Source organism: Scomber japonicus, chromosome 5 (genome assembly GCF_027409825.1).
Source record: "Scomber japonicus isolate fScoJap1 chromosome 5, fScoJap1.pri, whole genome shotgun sequence".
Classification (NCBI taxonomy): Eukaryota; Metazoa; Chordata; class Actinopteri; order Scombriformes; family Scombridae; genus Scomber; species Scomber japonicus.
This window is the reverse complement of record NC_070582.1, coordinates 30,314,366-30,338,974: the sequence shown is the minus strand read 5'-3', so window position 1 is coordinate 30,338,974 and position 24,609 is coordinate 30,314,366. Positions and strand designations below refer to the sequence as shown.

At 40.6% G+C, this 24,609-nt stretch overlaps 1 protein-coding gene across 1 annotated transcript; it reads right to left on the bottom strand.

Annotated features, from left to right (window-relative positions):
• Positions 1–2,083: 2,083 nt before the first annotated feature.
• far1 (fatty acyl CoA reductase 1) lies at positions 2,084–18,262 on the bottom strand. The gene is made up of 12 exons (XM_053319311.1): positions 18,191–18,262; positions 17,169–17,285; positions 15,810–15,985; positions 14,375–14,554; positions 12,278–12,455; positions 10,873–10,917; positions 10,359–10,486; positions 9,687–9,754; positions 6,526–6,697; positions 4,299–4,428; positions 2,962–3,089; positions 2,084–2,554 (listed from the first exon to the last, which is right to left on the bottom strand). Exons 1-12 carry the CDS (start codon positions 18,260–18,262, stop codon positions 2,395–2,397), a joined length of 1,554 nt encoding a protein of 517 aa, XP_053175286.1. The 3' UTR covers positions 2,084–2,394.
• Between the last annotated feature and the right edge of the window lie 6,347 nt (positions 18,263–24,609).

Genomic DNA, 24,609 nt, shown 5'->3' with positions numbered 1-24,609 from the left:
TTGTTATAATTGGAAGTCTACCTAAATAGAGCTGTTCACAAAATAATTAGAAAACATAGATCTGATTGCGCTCTTTTCACATTGTTAGAATATTGACAAAAAGTTCAGGCACGATTCACACTTTCCAACAACAACAAAAAAAACAAAGTCGCATGATCTTGTGTAAAAAGGGCTCATGCTTCGAGAGTGAAAAAGACCGAAATCACATTATTTTAATGACTCCAGGACATTCGCAGGACGTACATGTAGGTGTTTGGCCTAAGACACTCTGAGGAGACGCATGCAAGCACAACCGAAGACCATCACACACCCCGCTTCTTCAAACATTGTAGTGTGCTTGAGAATTAGGGGGGAGGGAACAAAAAAAAAAAAGAAAGTACAACAAAGTGCACACAGTTACCAAAGTAAACCTCAGGTGTGATAGCTGAAGACTTACTAGGGCATTGAGGGTGAATTCCTTAAAAAAAAAAAAAAAAATCTGATGTAAGAAAATACAATTTCAGCTGATGCCAATTCTGAAACAAGCCTACATCATTTCCTGTCTGAAAAGGCAAATATCCCATTTAGCAACACGGAGAGTGATGAAGGCAACAGAATGGTCCAGATGTGTAACAGCAGGGTATTAACGGCAAAAGACAAATCCTGTACACCTGTATTTACAGCAGAAACTTAGGTGGTAAATAGACCAGTAACATGATAAACTAGGACCCGTAGTTACTTCAACACACAAAAGAGGACAATAACTACAGTAATAAAACCTTTCGTGGAGACAGCAAGCTACACTTAGACCTACCTGAAAAGTAGAGTGCTAAAAAAGAAAGAATGAAAGAATCGGCATTTGTTTATGACTCAAGTCTCTAACTACTAATGAACATGATTCAATTCTCAAGCATACTGGAGAAAAAGAAGCCAAAAAACAAAAAAAGGGTGATGAAATTTCTTCTCTCAACTACATCCATCTCATCCTCTGCTGAGCTACGAGTCCGTTAGCTAAGAGGTATTTTTGGCAAAAATTGCTTTTAAGACTTTCACGCATGACACAAAAGGAACCTGTAGAAGAAGAACAAGAAGAAGAAGCTTGATTTGCAAGATCTGCTGATGCGAGGAGTTTGTAGGCACTGGGTAAAGCCATCATCTTACAATCTACATTGTGCTTGGTCGTAATTAGGGGAACTAGCCACCGCGGTCCGCCTGAGGACGTGCCTAAGTCCATTATAGTTGAGCGCCTGTCTTTGCCAAGAAGGAGGAAGAAGGCGACTAATGACGAGTCTTTGAGAGGGATGTGCGTATAAGCTAACCGACCCCCCCACCCCCCACCCATCAACCCTTTCCGCCAAGTTGTCGGTGCAACTGTGATAAACATTTGCTGACATGGCTTTGGTTTTTGGGAGTTGGGGTTGGGAGGGCGATGATTCTTAGACCAACATGTCCTTGAAGAAAAAAAAAAAAGCCTTTCTGAAAATGACCTAAGTCAATACAGAATCCTACTTCAACTAGATGTGCAAAACAAAGCTCAGATGCCCCAAAGGAGGTGAGTGTAGTTTATGCTTTTCTTGCCACATGCTGCTGCCACATGAAAAAAAACAAAAAACAAACCCAAAACAAACCTTATTATACATTTTTGAAACAGCGTTTTAACACATTTCCACAGTCCCCACTACTGATTGACTGATGAGGACTACACATTAACTTAATAGGAGAGAAAAGAAGAGGAAAAAAGAAAGTTTTGTTTTCAGGTGACAGCAGAAAAAGAAAACGTACACAGCACTTGGAGTAGTTCTTCAATGAAAAATGACATATACAGCAGAGGCTCTTCAGGAACAGAGCCTGGACTGATTTAAAACCAGCTGAGGATTTTTGCAGCGGTGCATCATCCGGCGCGTAGCTTTGTTTTGCAGGCAGGCGAGCAGACGGAAAAAGATGGAGCAGGGTTACAGAGCTCTGGAGCTTAGAGACAAGTGGGAGTACAGCCTGTAAATGAACAGTATGAGAGCATGTGGTCCTGCCCCCCCCACCCAGCTAGTCAAAGAGTGTTGTATGTTGCGATGTTAATCCATACCCTTTGATTTTTATGAAATGCAAGAGATCGGGTGAGAAAGATCCGAAATGTGAGACATTTAGACTGCAGTGCCCTCCAGCCTGGTCCAGTAGCTCTGTCTGTGTTCATGATGTGTAGCCGGGTTTTATGGTTCCATCAGATCCTCGAGTGTCGAGGTGGAGGGGGGGGCACGGGGGCAGGAGACGGACAGCATAGGGCCACTTTTAAGGGCTTTGAGCTCAGGCACCTCTCAAAAAACAAATCTTCCATCCACACCCATCCACTGTTTTTTCTTCCATTTCTTCACCCACCAGCCTCCTTGCCACCTTCCCTCCGCCGTGACTGGGGGGGGGTCATTATCTCATGGTGGAGGAGGCTCGGAAGTAGGAGAGAAATTTGAAGCAGAGGCTCACCACGAAGTACCAGATGTTCCTAGCCATCTGGGATCGGGCGATGAAAACGCGCCAGATGAGCACCACTAAGACGGTGTTGAAGGTGTAGCGGATGTTCCTCAGCCTGGAACACAGATACACACTTGATTATTCTATGTACACACACACACACACATATATTATATATTCAAGTTAAACTTTCCTTTTAATTTTCTATTGAGATTTCCTGCATGCTTGAATGACTCCCAAGCTTAAAGCAGAGAGGATTAGTGATACTGTAACTGTACTGTACACTAGGAATGATAATCTGAAGTAGTTTACTCCTGGAAAATGCAACATATCAGCAGTTAATGGAAGGATAAACAAAGTACTTGAAAACCCTGGAGGATATTAAAGTGCCAATGCGAAGAATTATCTTGATGAAACAAAAGCCGCCCACTTCTGACAGAAAATGGCAGCCATCTGTGAGCGCCTACAGTGTTCCCATACAGTGTTTTCTGTGTGTGCGTGTTTGAGTCAACAGACTCTTACTTGTTGAGGTGTTTGCGTGCGGCGGGCAGCCCCGACAGCTCTTCGTTCAGGACGTATTTCTTGGTGCCCATGCAGTAACTTTCCATGTACTCTGCCCAGTGCAGCTGGCGCACGTCGAAATTAAACACCTGTGAGAATAAAAAAAACAAAAAGGAGATGTACAGTCAGTGTGCTGCAGAAGCTTCAAATATGAGAGCTTATATGTAGTGTTACTGGTTGATAAGAGCATGTGCTGTGTATCTTCAAAAGGAAGATGTGCATATATATGAGCACACCAGGCTTCACTCATTTAATCAGCTGATCTCAGTCTTTAGACAGTTGATTGGTTGGAACAAAAACCTGCAGGCACATGAACCCTTTATGGAATAGTTTGAACATACCTGGTTTAGGAATCGTTGATATGAAAAAGTTAGAGAACCACAGCTGTACAGTGTAAACATCTGTGTGGTGCTTTTTATTTGTATATCTGACAACATTTGATAGAGACATGCAGTTTAACACATACAGGCTTTTAATGTATGCTGGTAAAGTGATAGTGATACACTTCCATTTCTGCTTTGAGTAGGTGGAGCATGGGCTAGATAAAAAGGTGCTTGTTATAACTAAATAAATAACTAAACAATGGTTTTAATTGTTGTAATGTTTGCTTGAGTATCTGTCTCATAAGAGACACTTGAAGGGAGGGGAGAAGAAAGCTGATGATTGGCTGAGAGATGAGGAAGGTAGAGTGGTGCATGGCTTGTGGTTAGTTCATGTAACAGTGAGGTGGTGGTGGTGGTGGTGGTGGTGTCATAGTTGGCAGCTTCACAGGCAGTGGCTGCCCTTCAGGGAATTAAAGTCCTTGATCCTCCAAACCAGCCTGTAGCTTCTTTTTCTTTGTGTGGGATAATAACACCACAGACTTAAAACCCTCCATTTCAAGAGACATTTCATTCAAGATCGAAAAAAAAAAAAAAAAACCCCACTATGAAGACTTGAGATTATTCTGTCATCAGATGTGCTGACGTCAAGAGGACAAGGACAAAAATGTCAGTGTCTCATATTACAGGAAAAAATAGGGTCTTGTGTGTTAAAGGACATTAAAAAAATAAAAAAGTCTTTCGCTTTTTCCTGAACAACGTCCCATTCACTACAAACTGAGGTCAGCAGCGAATGAATGACTCATTCCATTGTGTCCGGCCTACTATCAGACATTAACGCACTGAGTGGTAAATCTGTCTGCCATCACCACAGAGTGTAAATGCCTGGTGTGTGTGTGTGTGTATGTGTGTGTGTGGACAAAGTGTGAATGATGTGGAGAGCGTACAAGTGTGGTCGCAGTTCATTTATTATCGTACCTTCTTGTCCTCGGGGCTCATCTGGGATATCAGCATGGACACGTTGTCTGTGTTCCAAGCCCAGGAGTGACTGGTGAAATACTCCAGCACCATCATTGCTTTGTGGAGGCGAGTGATTGTCTTCATCATCCTTAAGATTAGAGAGCAGGTGGAGGAGGAGGTGAGGAGAGAAAGTATTGGAATGGATTTTTTTTAAAAAGGCGATGGCAGGACAGACAGAAAGAGAGAGAGAGAGAGAGATACAGGGGAGAGGATAGGGATGTGAGGGGGGTGGTGGTGGTGGTGGTGGTGGTGGATTGGGGTTGTGGATGTAAACAGAGGTGGAATAATGGATGAGGATGGGGTACCGCAGTGTTGGAGGTGGGGAGAGTAGAGGCAGATAAGTTGACAGTTATTTAACCAACATAGAATTTAAATGTACTCTCCAACTATTTAACATCAGATCATCTATATGATTTGATTAAGCAGGTTTTGTTTCTAATTATTTGGACATGTGCAGATGATCATATGAGCTATACAGCGCTATGTGTTTGTAAACCTCTTGCATGATCTCAACTTGTACTTATGACTTAGATTATCATTGTCCTGTGAAAACCACAGATCTCCAAAATATCACTTTTGTTGCATATTTTTGAGCCAAGAAAAACTATTTTCTTCGCTTTTTTAAATTTAATTTAATGTTTTATTGAGCATTAGAATCTTTAAAAATGGTTCAAGTTCAGTTTATATTAGAAATAACTAAATAGGGAGATACTGTACATGGTTTTCACTTGACAGCGACAGAGTGAGGTTTTAAAAAGGCAGCCAATAAAGAGTTAATAAAGAACATGAAGATTACTCTGATTTGGGTCAGGAATTTTGGGTCATTCATGAGAAAAAAAAAATAAGCCAATAGCAAGGCCTCAAAACTTTTTCAGAGCGCTGTAAGTAGCTGGGATCATCTTTCCTCTGCACGGGAACAGTGACTGATACAAATCAGCTGAGGACTAACTGGATTTCCTCTGTGTGCAGGTCAGGAGGACAGACACACATGAACTGTGTGGCCCGATTTAATATTAAACCCCAAATCACTTAAACTCACAGATAAATGGATGAAATGTGCTTTAGGGCTGGGGGCAGCATGTTTTAGATAGAAACTGTCCTCCTGTTAACACCGGTCAATCCAGTTACTTGATTTCGGGGGTTAGTTCAGATTCAGGTGATTGGTGTTGTTGTGGTTGTTAGGATGAGAGTCAAACAACAGCAGCAGTCTCTGAGCCTTCAAACTGCACAGCTTTACATTTAGTGATTTTAAAGTCGAAGTCTTCTATTTTCTTATAGAAGGATTTTGATCCAATAGTCAAGATTTCAGAGTAAGTATTGTTTTAAATGTTTACACTAAGAGGCAGATTGAGATGACTCAGATTCCTCCTGTGAAGGCAGGTGATTCAGACGATGTGACAAACATGCATGGTCGATCAGCACATAGAGGCAGAGATAATCATTACTTACAGCTGGTGACAAACCCCATTAGGATCAAATCACACCCTCTTGAATGCGAGTTAGCTTCCCAAACCAAACCAGATTGCCAAACACTGTGTGAAATTTTGGATTGTGACCAAACCGAGAAACATTTCAGGTCTGAAATACCTCTGGCTTTCAGTAAGAGTGAGTGAGGAGAACATATTAATGGAGGGTACCATTAATTTAACATGCAAATAAAAAAAAGGTGTGTTGTATTCGGTGGGGACGTAAACTGTCTCCGCTCCAAACACAACTTCCTGAATCTGCTTAAAAAAAAGAAAAAAAAAAAAAAGGGTCTAACAGTGCCTTAGGATATAATCCATGATTGGTGGATGATGAAAGTAATGGATGTCATGTTCACAGCATGGCTCTTTCACACACACACAAAAAAGGGCAAATAAGTGGTGCACTCTTCTCTTAATAAAAAAAGAAAAAAAGGTGCATCAAAAAAAAAAAATCCCAAAAATAGAGCAAAGCTGAAAACATGCACAATTTAGTTTCAGCTGATGCTGTGAGGTCGAATGAAGACACAGCAAACTTTGTGCTCCCGATCCTTCCTCGTTCCCACACAACCAGTCAAAAAAAAAACAAAAAAAAAAACACAACACACCCATTGGAGCAGACAGTGGGAGGGGAGGGTGGGTGGGTGTTGTGGGGTAGGTAGGGGCTGACTGGTAGGAGAGGGGGAGAGAGGAGAGAGAGGGTGGGGGACTTGTAACCTTACCGGGGTTTGCGACCTGTCAGCCTGAGATAGCCGTCATAGAGCAGGGCTGGCAGCGTGTGGCTGACTGTGGTCCAGTACTGATTAGTAAAGGGGTTGGAGCGCAGATTGACATTGGGCCTTCTGAAGGCCTGCTCTAAGGGATTGGTCTTGAAGGTCATGTTTATACAGTACTCTGTAGGAGAGAGATACACATACGACAGGACAGGGAGGACACAGAGAGCACAAGATGAAGGAAGAATGTGCGTTGCCCCTTCCTCCTGTTCATAGCAGGCTAGATTCAGGCCCCTGTGTGATTAGCCTGTTAGATTCGGGACACCTGAAGGAATCTGGATTGATTTTAAAAAGAAGAAAGAAAAAAAAAAGAGAAGGCGGCGGCGACGGATCCAGTTCTCTTAACTCACCGTTATCACAATCAGCAGCTAGCAGAAGCGTTTCAAAAAAAGGGCAGACACCTGGGTTGGGTTTCCAAAGACATGTTCAGACCCTAAGTCCACCTTAGTCCATTTATCAGCTGAACTAAGATGACCTCAGTGCTGATTTCTCTTTCTTTCTTTTTTTGGAAACCCAACTAAGAATACTAAACATTGCAAGTAGCAATTAGTGAAGAGTGCAGAACCCATCGGTAATCTCCTGTTGTGTAGGAGAGCGGCTGGGTTATGCATTCTTCAACTCACGACAAAAACTGCACACAAGCGTCATGTAACACATTAGCGTCGCAGCTACAGTAAGACGTTAGGCTACTGAGGACAAAAAAAAGAAAGGGGGAAAAAAAAGGGACAGGAGTAAAGCAGCAGAGGTGCGTGTGGGTGTGCGAGGGGTTTTGGCATTAAAATAAATAAATAAATAAATGAAAAACAGCAGAGGGGCGGTCCGATTCGGCGATGATAAGGTTACCTGGGCTCTCGTCCAATCAGCCTGAGGTACAGATCATAGAGGAAGGCCGGAGCTTTGTGGCTCACGGCGATCCAGTACTGATTGATTAGGTGATTGGATGTGAGATTAACATTGGGCCGGCGGAAAGCCTGCTCGAGGGGGTTCCTCTTGAATGTGGATATTACATGGTACTCTAAGAAACAGAAGTCATCAATGAACAGTGTGAGATATCATGATGCCTTGTTCAGATGTCTATGCCTAATTCAAAAGGTTTAGTCATGCTTCTGGTCAAAACTAATGTTTGAATTTACTGCAGCCAACTCAAATATTGTTAATTTGACTACTTTTCTTTGAGTGGTCAAGTTGATCAAAAGGCACTCCAACAAGTCCTTATCTTGTTCACAAGACACGAACACAATTAACGACTTACGACATGGTGCAATCCAATTAAAGACTTGACACAAAACTGCAGTTTAAAACGGATTTTCAGTTAAAAGGAGTTCTTCTGATGTCTCCTCAAAGAGCTGGAGCTGCACAAAAAGGCAACACATTTTTAGCAAAATTATTCACGAACATGGTCCATTAGTAGTTGTTCTGGGGCTTTCAACTGTATCATGGATATGGATCAGTGACATATAAATGTTGGGTAAGGGTATATTATATATGATTGCTGATTTATGTGTTGTTTTTACTCTGTACCACTTTGAGATTGCTTTTATGAAAAGTGCATTATAAATAAAATGTATTATTATTATTATTAATATTATTATTATTATTATTATTATATTAAAAAATAGTTTTAAAAGCAGCATCAGGTTTGTTAAAATGTACATTTTATGTCAATTGCACCATTTTGTTTACTAAAAGTAAGACTGAATGCTCCTAAAAATGTCAAATGGTGTAACCACAAAAGAATGATAAACATTAAATATTTTATCCACTTACAGTGTAATTAAGTAGCCTGGCTAACACCAGACCGCATCTCAATCGCATGTGAAACTGAGTTAGGGTCTGGAGAGGAGCCGTTCATTTCCTCGTATTTGAGGCGGGATCAACGAATGTCGATCAAAAGCTTCTGTACGCTACTGGACAAACTTACAGCCAATCATATCAACGATAGACGATGACGTATTCAGAGCCTGTAGGAAGCAGCGCAAACACATCCTTTTTATGAAGGAAAAATCATGTAGTGCAAGTTTTTGTTCTATTTTCAAAGTGAACTCCTCAATTTATTTAGCACACAATCTACTGCTACTTTGAGTGGTTGCTGTAGCTGATGCTGGATGTAAACAGAGTCGCTCTACGGTCATCATCGCCTTGAGCCCGCCTCCCCGTTCTGTGATTGGTTCCCTATCTCAGGCGAAAATTTTGTCTTGGTGGCCATGCTAACTTTCTGAGCTAAGTAGAATCTCGCTGGAATGAGAGCATGGGTTTACCCAGGCTAGTATAAGTGTACTTATACAAAACATATTGGAATGGTTCCTGATTGACATGGTTCCCCAGATTAAATGTAATATTTAGAACAACTGTATTCCATTACCTTTATTTAATATAAAAAGTTAGAATGTCAAACTAGTTGATATGGTGTTTTATTGAAAATTTTGCGTTTTTAAGCAAGTTGAATTATTTGGTACAAAGTTTTTAGGTTACACCACTTAGACATTTTTGCCATAATCCTCTAATATATTCTCTCAAACTGGATTAAAAGGCAGATAGTATTGTGGGTCCACGAAAACAGAATGTTATTCATACGTTGATTTTCAATTTGACTAAACCACATGGACACAAAAAAAAAGTCACTGACCCATATACATTCTCATTTTTCAGATGATTTGTCAGGTCAAAAATGAAGTTTCAATCTCAGCTTTTAAAGTCATTGAAGAGTAGACGAACTTCACGTGATGCTATGAACAGCTACCAAATCATCAGAATACACTGCATTTGGAAATATCACTGCAAACCAAACCATAAAATCTAACAACAAATCAGTTAAACACTATTGTGTAATCACTTCAAATCTACAATGTGTCCTGTATTACTGTGTGACTGTTAAAATAAAATGTAGGTTTCACCAGTGACATGCACTATAATAACACTCCATAATGACTGCCTTTACACCAGGAATCCTCAGGAACCCGTGAACAAAAGCTGCTAGTCTGGGTGGGGCAGGCAGAGGATCAGATGTCAACCAAAGTGTGTCATTAGACACCATGCTGAAACATCTGAGCTTCCATTGTCAGCAGCCTTTTACACAGGCTGTGTTTAGGGAGAGATAAAGTGACACATACCGACTTCCCCCCAGTGGAACGGGTTGATCCCACCGGTCGTGCAGTTGTACACCAAGATGTTTTTCGGCCTGTAATGAGAGGGAGATATTTGAAATGTACAACAATAAAAAAAAAAAGACGAGGAGATTCATGTGTGATAACCTGTCACGATAACTACTTTTGTTGGAACGATACATTCTCCCAGAAATAATCGCGATAAACGATATTATTGTGAGTTTAAGATAATTCTATGCCACAATTGCAGTCATTACATTCAAATACCATGGACCCTTAGTTTCACCTTAATCATTTACACCATATATGCAGCCTACATACATGGCCCACACACCCAGCATGAGTTTGATATTAAGTGTGAAGAGTTAGACGAGAGTTTGGGGCTTTTATATGTTGGGGTGAGTGTGATGCTAAGAAGGGGGATTTTATGAGTTAAATAGTTCATATACAACATAAGTCAATTTCTGTTTGTCTGGCCAGACTAGGCTAACCCATTGTCACCAACTTCAGGGATTCAATTTAATCAGCAGGTGGCAAACAGGACACAGGTAGTTGTCTCGCTTTTATTCACTAAACTGAACACAGATTTCACTGCTACGTTCACAGCTGCTGACCTCAGAACAGTTACTATGCTTGTAAACACAATCGAGGACATGTCTGTGTATTGTGCTAACCAACCTGTTGGCCAGCTGCGACCCAGAGTACCACGCAGCAGCCAGTGTGGCATTGATGACCACGTCTACTGGAACCAGGTCTGCCACGGCGTCATTAGATGCTCTCATCGTACGCAGGATCCCTTTACCAGCCTATACACACAGAGACAGAGAGACACACAGAGACAGAGAGACTTAAAGCCTACAGATCAAGACAATGTTATGTTTTCATTAGAACAAACAGATGCAGTGTAGTTATTGTACTGTACTTACTAACCTGTTTCAAACCATTGTTAGACCAAATTAGGTCTGACCATAAAAATGTAATTTTCTTGACTTGTAAAACACAATAGCGAATCAGTCGCTAGAGAAACAACAAAAGGATTAAGAAGTTGTCAGCTTGTCGTTTCCAGAATTTCACGCTATGCTAGGCGACACCTTTCAAATCTCTGTTAAAAGCTAAGGTTAAAATCACAGCTACTACGAGACAAAGGCTACACACACACACACACACACGCGCACCTTCTTTCAGTACTTACCGCAATGAATATTCCACTAGGTCCATTGAAGTTATCGATCCAGCCCTGAAACAGCAGAAGCACGTTCACATTACTGTTGGAATAGCTCATTAACTAACAGATTGTTCTTTTTTTCTTAATAAATAAATAAAACAGACAAGAAACTATTTATCTAATATCAAAAAGTTATCAAACATTTGCTGGTTCTAACTTTTTAAAATGTGAGGAAGTGCATGCTTCAAGATCATACAATGCTTGATTAAATACAATAATCACTATAGATTCAGTTGTGAGGAATGCCTCATAAAAAGGGGCATAAATGCAGAACTCTAAATATTCTTTACTCCACATTCCTCACATTCCTTCTCCCACCACTTCCACGTTCACATTCACGTTCACTGCTCAACAGCTGCGAGCGCCTCGGTGTTGGTGGATTGTGTGCTTTCAGAGCACCAGATAACAGCTGGACGTGTTGACATTTTTCACAAGTAAACTCCAAACCTTCCTGTTCAGCCTGGGTTTTGATTAAGAATGGTCCGCAGTCTCTTTATTCTATTTCTTTTGATGTTTTAAATATTTGTTCAACATTATTTTATGTAATTTTACTATCACAATCGTTCTGGAAGTTTTATCTTATTCAATTTTATTCTATTTTGTTTCTCTGTCTTTTTAATCTCTTATTTATTTTGCCTTTTTTTGTGGTATTTTTATCTTACCTTATTTTCTCTCGTGTGCATTGGTCTGAATTTTTCTTTTTTTATTTGTTTTTGTTCCTTCATCGTTTTTTTAATGTCACTTGTTCTGTCTTATTATGAACTTGTCAATCAACTGTGAAGCACTTTGAACTACAACTAACTTAATTAAGCTGCTATATAAATAAAGTTGGATGATTGAGAAAGTCTGTATTGTGTTTTGAGTATTGGCTGCAGACAGATCTGTGTCCTCTCTGCCTAACAGTGTGGCATCTGATATTTGAAAAACATCAAAAACCTTTTCCAGACCCTGTTTTTTTTAAAAATGTATTTATTTTATTAATTGATCTCTAGTTCCATCAGCTAGTTTTATACGTTTTGATCAGTATTATGAGTATATATTCTCCTCCAATCATTAAGGGTATGTACATCTTAACCTCATTTATGGTGAACAATGAGGTTTTTTCTGCCCCTTTAAAATACATACAGTCTAAATTCATATTATTATACTATAAAATTATTTAGTGCAGAGGAACATCATTTGAAAATGGGACAAACCCAAAAAACCCAGAGCTGCATTTCCTTTTTCTTCCCCATGCCTTGCCTCACCCTTTCCTGCTACATTCTAACCAGTAACACAAGTGAAGCTTTGTACACAACACAATGTTTTCCTTCTTCCCGTATTGGGGTTAAAAGCAGGAATTCATTAAAAAAAAAAAAAAGGCAGCACTCACTGGAAAGGGTTCTTTCCAGCTGGCTCCAACGATGGAGGGTCTGATGATGGCTACGTTGAGGTCTCCCGCCTCCTGCTGCACCAGGTACTCAGCCAGAGCTTTGGTGTAGGTGTAAGTGTTGGGACGCTCCCCGATCAGCTTAGGAGTCAGAGCCAACACCAGATCATCATCCATCCAGCTGGGAGAGAGAAAAAAAGAGCGGAAGAAAGAGTGAAAGAAAGAGCAAAAGAAAGGAGGAGAAAAAAAGAAAGGAAGCGTGAAAAGAAAGAGCGAAAGAGGGGGAAAGAAAGAGCGAGAGAAAGAGTAAAAAAAGGCGAAACAGCAAAAGAGCGACAAAAAGCAAAAGAGGGGGAAAGAGTGAAAAAAAGAGCAAAAAAAATTGAATGAGAGGGGGAAAGAAAGAGCAAAAGTGTGTGATTGTGAAAGAGCAATAAAGATTGAAGGAGATGGGGAAAGAGAAAAGGGAGAGAAAGATCAAAAAAGCGACAAAGAGGGGAAAAGGCTTGATTAATCTTATTTCCTTCATCCTCTAAAGCAGTAAAATGTCTTTAGTGTGAGATTCAAGGTTCAAACTGCCAATCAAACATTTAAACTATCTGAAAGCTCCTCAAACTCTTGATCCTTCTCAACCATCCAAAGCTCTGTCACATATTAAAATCTTCTGTGTCTTTTTTACACATTTATTCAAAAGAAGCATCTTTTGTTGGATAGAAATGACTGGATTTTTGTTTTTGTTTTTTAAACAGCCGCCATGTTTGTTTGTTTGTTTTGACGGACATGAAAATCAGATGCAAAAGAGCAGTCCAGCAGGTGTCTGTTCTCTGAGGCGTAGCAACGCTTTATGTCAATGTCAGATCCAAGAATAAAATCATCTATCATATGTCCTGCATAATATGACACCTGTCATGAGTTGATTTCAGTCTTTGAAGCCTGACTGAAGCAAAAAAACACTCCAGGATCAAACAAGCCTTTTAAAAAGATGCAAAAAGTCTATAATGTTAGGAGCCAAGTGTGGAATTAACAGAATTACATCCACTTAAAACCCCACATAGGATTCATTCATTTTGATCTAGTATGAACAAAAGCTGGGCTAAGATTCATGAAACCTTTGTGTGTGTGTGTATGTAACAAGGTCACAGAGACACAATCAAGTATGGCACGTGGTGAAGTGGCACAAATCTCTCTCTCTGGCTGGGGCTGACGCTGTGGCCTTCCCTTTGCTTTTAGCAAGACATCATTGAGTATTATTAGACGCGTGGCCCTACCTCTAACACATGGGTGGATGAGGTAATGGTTAATCTGAAGCTGCCAAAGCTCTGATACGCCACTCAGTTCAGTTCAGCTCGGTTGAAGGCAAAAATCAACAGAAAAACCTCGTACAAACATTTCAAGTGTTTGTTTGAAACACATGGGAGGGCTGTGTATCATTCACCTGGCTATTCAATGGATTTGAAAAGAACAAAAAAAAAAGAAATAAGGGGAAGTAAAAAAGACATGAGTCATGATTGCACATCGTTTGAACAGTTAAAGCTATTTGAGGCTTGAACTCCATGTGCAAACAAAAAGACGCTGCGTGCCACCCCTCAGTGTTTAACTCTGCGACCGGATCAAAGTAGAAACATCTGCGTGGCGTCTCTCTGCTTTCATCCAAGTTCCCTCAAAAGCTCGACACTACTGCACACACGCACACACACACACACACACACACACACACACGCACAATCCCCTCAGAATCATCCCACTAATCTCTATACTGGCTCTACGGGCTTCTAATGCTTTACTAATCTAGCTCAGCAGCTGAGACTGGCAGCCTCTACAACATTAGACCTACTGAGCAGCCATTTACCGGACCGCCACGGCTAAGCTGGCGTGCTGAGTGTATCGCTGACATTAATCTTGATAATACCTTCCTGCTTGCTTTTCGTGCACTTAGCAATCTGAAGAAATGGGTTTTTAAAAAGAACAAAAAAACCCAAACACATAAAACTGCATAAACCAACGTTAAACACGCTACTCTATACTAAAGTTTAGAGGGGAAAAAAGGAGGTGGTTGATGTCGCAGTGGCCGTTCATTGGAAACCCTCCAGATCCACTTACTCCAGGGTATCGATGAGTCTGCGGTAGTCGACGGGAGGAGGGTAGACGATCTCCTCGATGAGCTCTCGGTCGCAGTTGGCGTAGGCTGTGGATATGTGAATGAAGATCTCCAGGTGTTTCATCCTGTGGGCCAGGGCCACCATCTTCTGTGTGGCCAGGACGTTCAGCTGCATCGCATCTCTGAGAGAGGACATATATTCCATTAGTTTTTTTCATTTGAGAAGGAATTAGATTCGATTGAACAAGTACATAAGAAGCAGCTGGCATCTAACCAGAGTGTGGTTAAGGCATAATGTGCTGATGTGCAGGACTTTTTATTTTACCATTAAACAGTTTACAAGATACAGAAGATGTAGATATAATGCAGTAATGCACTATGTTATGCAAAATAATGTTGTGGTGAGCAAATAGTTCAGTTTGTTAAGGTTTAGTCAGTCGACTATTTGTTTCAGTTGCTATTTTTCTTCCAGCGCTGTCATTAGGTCAAAATATTACTCTGTCCAGTACTTTGATTTATGACAAAAACTCATGACGTTCCCTTCAGCCTCAGTTGTACTTTGTGTTTAGCTCTATTGGCAAACATTAGCATGCCAACAGGCTAAGCTACAATTGTAAATATGGTAAACATTGGTATGATTTATGTCCAAAACTAATGACATTCCCTTCAGCCTCGGTTGTACTTTGTGTTTAGTGCTAGTTGGCGAATGTTAGCATGCTAGCAGGCTAAGCTAAGATTGTGAATATAGTACACATTGGTATGTTAGCACCGTTGTTGTGACATGCCAGCATACTGATGTTGAAGCAGTGATTTACGCTGAATGATTATGACTAATGGCCCACTCTTGTGAGTCAAGAAGATTTCATGTTTGTTTTTTTTCCATACAGTTGTCAATCGGCTGCTAACCACAGGGACACAAAACGATGAAATGTGGAAGGTGTTGATGTAATGTGACTTGCTTATCTCACTGCTAAATAAACCTGAGATTATACAAATGTGTTCCTCTCACTCCAAACACAGTCTTTCAGAAGTGAAGAATAGGTTAAGGGTTAAATTAGCAGTTATTTGTCAATGCAGTTCAGCAGGAAAAAAGAAAAAACTGTGTGCACATTTCCTACAGAAAAAAAGTGATTTGTGGAGGAAGGAGTGTGCGTGTGTGTGTGTGTGTGTGTGTGTGTGTCAGATATCAAATGTCTCTGTGTACAGCAAACAACTTTGGGCACGATCAGTCAATACCATCATGCTTTTACTGCCAAGTCGAGAGCAAACACCCATAACACTACACACTCTCCAGCTTTGACTGGGTACACAACATTCACAAAAACGCATCAATAATTCATTTCTTTTGGGTTAATCTCTAAGTGCCATCAGAGAGAAATAAGAAGTATATTCCAGAGAAATCCATGTGACTGGCAGAAAGACAAACCGACGACTCACTTGAGCGGCTCGTTGAAGCGGATGGTGGCGGCGCAGTGGAAGACGATGTTGATGTTTTCGGCCAGGATGCTCTGATCCTCTTTACTCAGGTCCAGCTCTGGCAGTGTGAGGTCGCTGCTCACTGCGATGATCTTCTCTGCGAAGCACGGCTGCTCCTGTTGCAATCTCTCGAACAACTGAGTGGAAATAATGAAGTCAAACTGATGTCAAAAAAAGGTACAGCGCATCATAATTCTATTAAAAGTATAAATTATTGGACTATCAAGTGAGCACATTCCTCCCTCCCAGACTTCTAGACCACTTCTCTCCTGATCTCTTTTTACCTAGAAACTGATGATACAATCAGTGTCCACCTACAGTCTCTCCACAGCCTGTTGCACTACCTGAATACATGTTTTTGAGTGCACGTAAAGTCAAGTTTGTACAGTTTATACATTTTCACTTCTTGTTAACATTGTCAAAAAGTGATAATTCTACTTTATGCTTATTACTGTGGTTTTATTTAGTGGTGGTGGTGTATTGGGGTGCATTATATTGACTGGTGTTCCTAATAATTCGCCCCCCTCATGTATGTTAATGGAGTGAACACCATCCACTATAATGCATCCTAGTACACCACCATCACCCACCATGACCTCAATAATACATATAAAGTAGAATTATCACCTTCCTGATGTCAATGTCAGCAAAAACTGAACATGTATTAACGTAATAAAGTGGAATTTAAAGTAGAGCTGTTGTATTGGATTGCATAGGTGTACCTAATAAAGAGGCTAGTGAGTGTATATATCAAAATAAAGACAAATCTACATTTTTTTTTTTTTAAGTATATTTTTTGGGGGCTTTTGTGCCTTTTAATGGACAGAGAGAGACAGGAAACTGGAGGCAGAGAGGGGGAACCGGGGTCGCCTGCAGTGAGGACTGTAGCCTCAACACATGGGGCGTGTGCTCTACCCACTGAGCTAAACACCGCCACAGACAAATCTACTTTTAAAGAAAAATGAAAAAAAAAAAAAAAAAAAAAACACCTGAAAGGTTTTGCTACCAATATGACAGCATTAAATCCTGTCTCCAGTGAATGCAGCATAAAAAGGAAAAGGACAAAGAAAAAGAAAAATTCTAAGTAACTGTAATTACTGTGCAACACAACACTAACCTAAGTGTGTGGCCTCAGCATCCGTAGAGAAACCTATCCTCTGGCTCTTTCTATCATTAGCCTCACCTGTCTTTATAGCTGGGTCACCATGACGACAGGTAATAAGGAAAGGTTAACGCCTGCTCAGGGGAGGTGGTGATGCCGCTTGTGTTGTTGTGCGTGTGGTAGTGTAACTCCTGCGCATCTGTGACGCTGCTTCTTACCTTGCAGTTGATCATGTCAGCAATGCGAGCCTGAGGGCTCTGGCCTGCTTTGGACCGGACCATCACGTACGCAGCTTTGACTCCCGGGCAAGACCTCAGCAGCTTCTCCAGCAGCACCTTTAATAACCACAGAGGAAGAGGAACAAATTATCTTCTCTATTTCTATATCTATCTCTGTTTGGACCGTTGAGTGGATAACTGGCACTTTACATCACTTATAACTTGGGCTGGGTATCATTTTAAAAAATGATGATCCAAGTACCTTTAAAGTGATACTGATACTGATTGAGTACTTCATTAGATACCCATTGCATTAAATCAAAGAATGCTTGTGTTGAAGTCCATGCAAATAGTCATATTTTCTAGCTCTGGGTACAAAAAGGATCAGTTGCAGGTTTTGTTTGATGGGAAACGTTTCGATGCTACTTGGTATCAATTTCTTTCAGTTAATACCTTAAAAAAGGTATCGAGTACCAATACCCAGCCCTACTAATAACTATTGTGTCAACTATTAATAGTGAACCAATTTGTCAGCTGGAGGGGAAGTGGAGAGCAGTATATCTCTTCCTCCACAACATCTGAACAAACATGAAATTTAAAAACACGTTCAATCAAGTCTTTACAATCAAAAAAGGACTAATGTATCTGCTTAATTCACAAAATAATACATACAGTAGTTGTGCTACTCTGTAACAGCAAATGTATCAAATTGTTGCAACATGTAGACAATATTCATGCTTCACTGCATGCTGTGAAAGCATCAACAGATCTGTGTGAAGACTAGGTGGGTATATATTGTACTTCCTATGTGGCAAATGCTCTAATTAACAAAAGGAGAAAAAAAAGCCTCAGGTGCAGCTCAAATAAAGCGCAGACAAATACAAAGTCATTCATTTGCTTGTGTTTCCTGCTGTCATGTTGGAGTGTGAAAGGAATCTGCTTGAAGACCTCCCAAACAGGTTTCCTTCTCTTTTTTTGTTAAAACATTGCCGGGTTCAAGTCAGGCAAAGTCTCTCCGTTACCTTGCCCATGAAGCCTGTTGCTCCGGTGATCAGCACATTTTTCCCTGCATAGTATTCTGGGACGTTCATCATGATGTCTTGCAGTGCTGTCAGATGAGCTCCTCAACACCACTCCACCTGCACACAGAGGACAGGAAATACAAAAGACAAAGAAAAAAAAGGGGATGATTACAATGGAGAGACCAAATTCAGAAAGGCTTTTAGTGTGAGCAGGGTTAAGATGGGAAACAGAATTGAAATGGCAATCCACTGCAAAAAGAAGTCAAGATTGTGGGTTACAAACGAGTGTTGTGTAGACTCCAACATTTAAAGAATGTAAGGGTGTGAGAGCTGCCTTAAAAACGAGTCCAATTTCTAAAAGGATCAAAACTGACGCAGCAGAATAGAGCTGCAGGGATTTAATGATTCATCAAATCGACTGACAATTATTGATCATCTAATAAGTCAGTAAAGTCATTTTTCAAGCGTCCACTGGTTCAAAAGCTCTCAAATATTATGAGCTGTTGCTTTAGTTAGTCCTACGTTACTTTAAATGAAATGTTTGGGGGTTCTGGGGTGTTGGTTGGACTAAATGAGACACTTGGGGACTTCACCTTGGACTCAAGATGATGTCACAATTAACACGTTTTTACTAACCAATCATTTGGTCAGTAAATCAACTTTATTATTTATCACTATTTATTATTATTATTAAAAGATCATTGTTAGTTGCAGCCCTATAGCAGAACCACATGATATCCACACACATTCTTTGTCAAACCTGCCTAACATTTCCCATAATCCATTTCAACTGTTGAGTCCCTGTGAGAAGCATGTTATGTGATGTGTGTTGTGCTAGACGGCTGTAACCTCACTTCTTTCCAACACCCCTCTATATTTTTGTCATTCTCAAAACTTGTAGTCTTCAACTCCGAACTGACGCCGACTCAAGTGACATCACATAAACAAATTGACTCACTTTCACAAAACCACACTTTTCTCCACATGTGCAGTAATAGCACACTTGTACAGGAAGTACGTAGCTCCCATAACTGTCTAAAAACACCTGTTTTCAAATGGTGTTGACTTCATATAAACACCAGTGTATTATATAACATCTGCAAACGCAAATAGTTCAGCCCATGTTTGAGAGAAGCACTGATGTGTTGACTTTTGCATGACTGGGCCTTATCAGTCACATTATATTGGTTTTTTTAAATAGATTGACACTGTGCAGCTGATAACAGGCTGTTGAGCAGATAACTAATCTAAACATTAACTACTGAGTGCAGCACAGTTTAACAGTCAATTACAACTCTCATGCTAATCAAAGTAATACAAGAGTACTGCCAACGCTTCAACTGCTAAACCCACTAGAAGCTTTTCATTTAAACCAGAATCCAACCAGTTCCAATAAAATGTAAACAAATCATCTTTTTCCCAGACCCCTTATCTGATGGATGACAACATGCAAATCCTGTGTTTTCACTGGTTTGAGATAAAAACTGGAATATCCTGTGTCTGGGAGCAGGTGTAAGGCAGATAAATCATGAACAACAGGACATTGTCTGCTGCTGCTGCTGCTGCTGCTGCTGCTGCTGCTGCTGCTGCAACTTGGGATTGAAATCATTCTTTGGGGCTGAGAAATCATTCAGCTGTGTGAAGTACAGTCTTGAGTCATTTCTCTGCATCACAGAAACGCTGCTCCCATTAGCAGGTCCGTGTCAACCAGTTCACAAGGCTTTCAACACAGACTTCTGTATGATTCAGACAAAATCGGGATTATCAAGGTAAAGAAAAGAAATTAAAAAAAAGGGATAACGCAATTGTGTGGAATGTATTTTAAAACCATGACCGCAGACAGCTGTTATAATGGATGATGTTGTGATTAGACTTGCTCAAGCTTTAGCAGCATCACTGCTCGTGTAGTTACAGTAGAACCAGTTACTCAGGTTTGCAACCCAGTCTTCCGTTCAATTTGGGAGGCCGGAGGTCGGGGGGGGCCTTTTGTACAGCTTGAGAGTCATCTTGAGCATTGAGCAGCACATTATAAAAAACACCAACATGACTCTAAAAGCATTGATTATGAGTGAAAGAAAGGGGGACATTAGTAGACAACGTTTTGTGCTACTATGACAACGGGGCTGCGTGGGCTCCCGCGGCCCCTGTGGACCGGCTCCTCAGTCCCCATCCGCTTTTTGGCGTTTCTCTGTAGATGCCTGCTCATACTCAGGCCAATGCTGCGGATGTAGCCATTTACTGCAGCGCGCCGGGTGCCAAGTGGCCAGCTCCAGGCTGCGTGCCTGTCACACCGCGGCTGTGACTGTGGCTGAGCAGCGGTCTGACAGCAGGCAGCCTGCATGTGGGCAACGCTCACACAAGAAAAAGAGAGAGGGAGGGGGAGAGAGAGAGAGGGAGGGAGGGAGGGAGGGAGGGAGGGGGGATAACAACATAGAAGATAGATCTATATTCCCTACATTTTTAAAGTGGGGGGAATTTCTATGACAATGTGAGTATAGTACTATCGGACTATCGGTCTCCAGACAGGCAATACCCCACTGTCCAAGCAGCAATTAAGAATTTATAAGACAGGATGAATGTGGTTCAGTTCATCTCAGTAACAGTAACTCCTGACAGGGGAGAAATCTGGTCTGGGACCTTTGTCATATACACGTTTGACCTGTGTTTATTAAACAAATTCAAAAACCATCATTCAAAACATGTTGCACCATATTCTATACATTTTCTCCTGGACTAGAATATTGTGAAATATTTCTTAATAACTGATGGGGAATTTATGAATGTGAATTGGTGTAGAGACTAATTATGAGTGATAATTTTTTTTTTTGACCAAATACCTCAATATTGATATTTTGACAATATTGTAGAGAGGACTATCAGTGCTTTCACAAAATAGTCAACTTAATCAGTAATGTGGATATAATGAATAAGTGGATAAAGGCAGATAATAGAACAGCCTGTTAAGCTAAGAAAATGACATAACTGTAATGCAGCCTTTAAAAAGCCTTTTAAAATCACCATATTATGATATTCAAAATCTAAGATAATCTATAAAATATCAATATAGTATTGATTTATTGCCCAGCCCTACTTGAGGCTACCATTAACTAGCACACTACTGTTGAGACAGTGGCATCCAGTTCTGTGTGAACAACAGACAACACGTGTCAACAAGTTTCCTCATCCAGACTTGTTCAGACTTCTGCTTTTTCATCACACATGCACAGCATTACACACACACGCACACACACACACACAAAACAGCTTATTATTGCACCATGTCAGTCTCAATTATGTTTACATGTGCTCACTCATGAGATGATGAGGGGAGGTGCAGCGCTCCCTCTGGTGCAATATTCTACAATCATATCCTGCATTATTTTCCAATCTCATAGGAGGGTGCAGGTTTGAGATTCCAGAGACGAACATCTGGAAAGTTACTCCACATGTGTGACGTTACCAGATTTCACAATGGGTTAAGATTGTAACACACCTGTAGTCTGAGCCTGGCTCAACTAAGCTGAATTAAACCGAGCTAAACCAAACGGCCGCACCTCGATCAATTTAACTGTTCTATAACAGCTACAGATCATTTCCAATTATGTGTTGCCAAACATTAGCGTCACTTTTGGTTGTTTGGCAACAGCAAACCGCTCACTGACTGCATGAACAACATCCAAATGAAAGAAAATGTGCAAATGAAATTCTTCCAAATGGAGCATTTCATTTGTATCTAGTAAAACATTTTTTTAAAAAGTGTGTAGAACAGCTGGACTGACACATGAAAAACCTACCGAGGCAAGTTTATCACGGGACGGAAATTACAGTTCAGTTATTATGTTTTTGGACTATAAATCAAAACTTCATGCATTCACTCCCTTTAACAGTTTCTGTCTCAGTTTTACACATCTGTGCAGTGGTTCTCAGCCCTTTAGAAAAGGAGCCAAAACTGTCAAATAACATGTCGAGTCATAGCCAATTTCACTTTTCTGCCCCGAGCTTCAGAAAAAGCAGGAGTCTGGATTTTGTCTCAGAAGGTAAAGGATGTTGTTTTTAGTCAGTCCTGTGTGGCTTGTGGCTTTAGATGTGTGTCTGGAGTTTATTGTCTTGCTGGAATAAATCTTGTGTGAGTGTCTCTCGTTGCCTCGTCCTCATGTCGTGTGCGGTCATTCAGAGACATTCAGCCTGCATTCATTCATTATTATGTTATGTTTAGGAGTATCTTCTTAATAAAAGCTTGGAGATACAAAATTAGATGTTGCCTTAGAAATATTATATAATTTTAATGCTAAGCTCTGGCCTAGCAGAAACTCCCAACTCCAGAGAAGGAACTTCTTTTCCCTGTAGCTCAGGAAGCAGAAGTTTCTTTCTGATTGAAATCTAAATAAAGTTGCTGGAAAAAACTTGTTCATTCACCTCTTACTGTCACCACTGAACTGACATAAGATGTTGAGTGGGGAAGTAGTGTCTCCAACGCTGTCAGTGCAAACATGTGACAGCAATCATGTCCAGTAAGCTGCTGAGTTACTCGGTTTTAACGCTGATCTGTACAGAATGAGACCAATACATTCATTTCTTTAGTTATAAAAAGAATCATTAGATGTGTTCACCATGATAATAGAGACCAGCTTTTATCTACAAAAACTAAACCTCAGCTCTAAAAGAGCGATGAGTATCACTGTTGTGATTTCACATTTCAGCAGCCAGCAACATGTCCGCAGCCGGATTATAGAGACAAGTCTATCATTAAATGCTTCAGACTAGGGCTGGGTATGGTTTAAAGAATGACCATACCAGTACCAATGCAAGTACCTTTAAAGTAATACTGATACCAACTAGTACTTTATTTGATACATTTCATGTGAATAGTAGCATTAAATTGCATGAAATGCCACCACTCCTTCATATTGTAGCTGCTGTGGCAGTGGGCCAACCACGTGTAACATTAAAATCGAAGAACACTTGTGTTGATTGGCTGTGAGCAAGTCCATACAAATAGTCATATTTTCTAGCTCTGTGTGCAAAAAGGAACAATTGCAGGTATCTGACATTTGTTCGTTACTACTTGGTATAGATTTATTTCAGTCGATAAAAAGGTATTGAGTACCGATACCCAGCCCTACTTCAGACCGACTATAAACTGTCTGTAATGCTCTGCTGCTGCTGCTGCTGCTCGTCTTTTGGACAAAGTGAGCAAAAAGCAAAGAATCTGCTTTAATGTATAAAATAGTAACTTAATGTTCTGTTTTCTTTTATAGCACCTCAAATTTTTAAAGCTCAATATATCAAAAAGCGGCATTTTATAGTGGTCTTGTCAGGTGGTTTATTGAAAAAAATAGTAGGCCGATTAATTTTCATTTAAATGTCTGGCTGAGCTCAGAAATAAAAAATGCCAAATGATACTTTAGTAGCTTTTTGTGATTTGATATGAATGGAAGTGATCGTGTTAAGTCATCATGCGATATCGTCTCATATCGATCACTGGCTCCTGAATCCAATCAAAATCGTATCATGCAGACTGTGATATCAGCAAACACAGAATCGATATATCAAACCATGAAGAAACTTATTACACCCTTAGTATATATACACACAGGTTTATCTACTTGTGTGACTAGCAGTATTTTATGTCTAGCAGATGTGGACTCAAATACAGCTGCTGTGTGACAGCATCTTCTGCTGGGATCAACAATTACAGTGTGAGCTGGTGATGTGATGCTGCATTTACTGGCAGGACTCACAGCCACTATACAAGCGAGGCTCCTGCTGCCTCATCTACTAAATCCACTCTGTCGTTATTTGAGAAAACAAAACAAACAAAAAAAAAAAAACAAGATTTGGTCATTAACCCAGAAAAAAAAGAAAGAAAGAGTGGAAACTTCTCATGTGGATCATGCTCTGAAAATGTCATCTTCTAAGCCAAGCTGTTGTCCTGTTTAAGTCACTGCATTTGCGTGTGTGTGTGTGTGCACAATGCAGAAGTGGGACAAAAGACAGCAAGTCAAAGCAGCTCTCCCTCTGCAGTATTCCCTGAAGAGAGAGAGAACCTGGCGCCCTCCATGTGGCTATCCTTGATGAAAAAAGAAACTATCATCTTCCTTCTCTGAACCAGCCAGCCAGGATCTGCTGTAGCTTACATTCACACAGACAGGCAGCAAGTTGATCACCCCCCTCACCCCCTCCCGTCGGATGCCACATCTTCACTCTGAATAATTGATCAGACGCATTAGAATCATTAAAATCGAGCACCTGTGGCTGAGGCTAAATAGCTTACGGACAAATAGTCTCAGGAGGAATCAAGCGAAAAGGAGAAGCATTGAGCTTGTTTCACATTCACTTAGATCTGGACAACACACACACACACACACACACACACACACCATATACATATACACACACACACACACACATTACTCCTA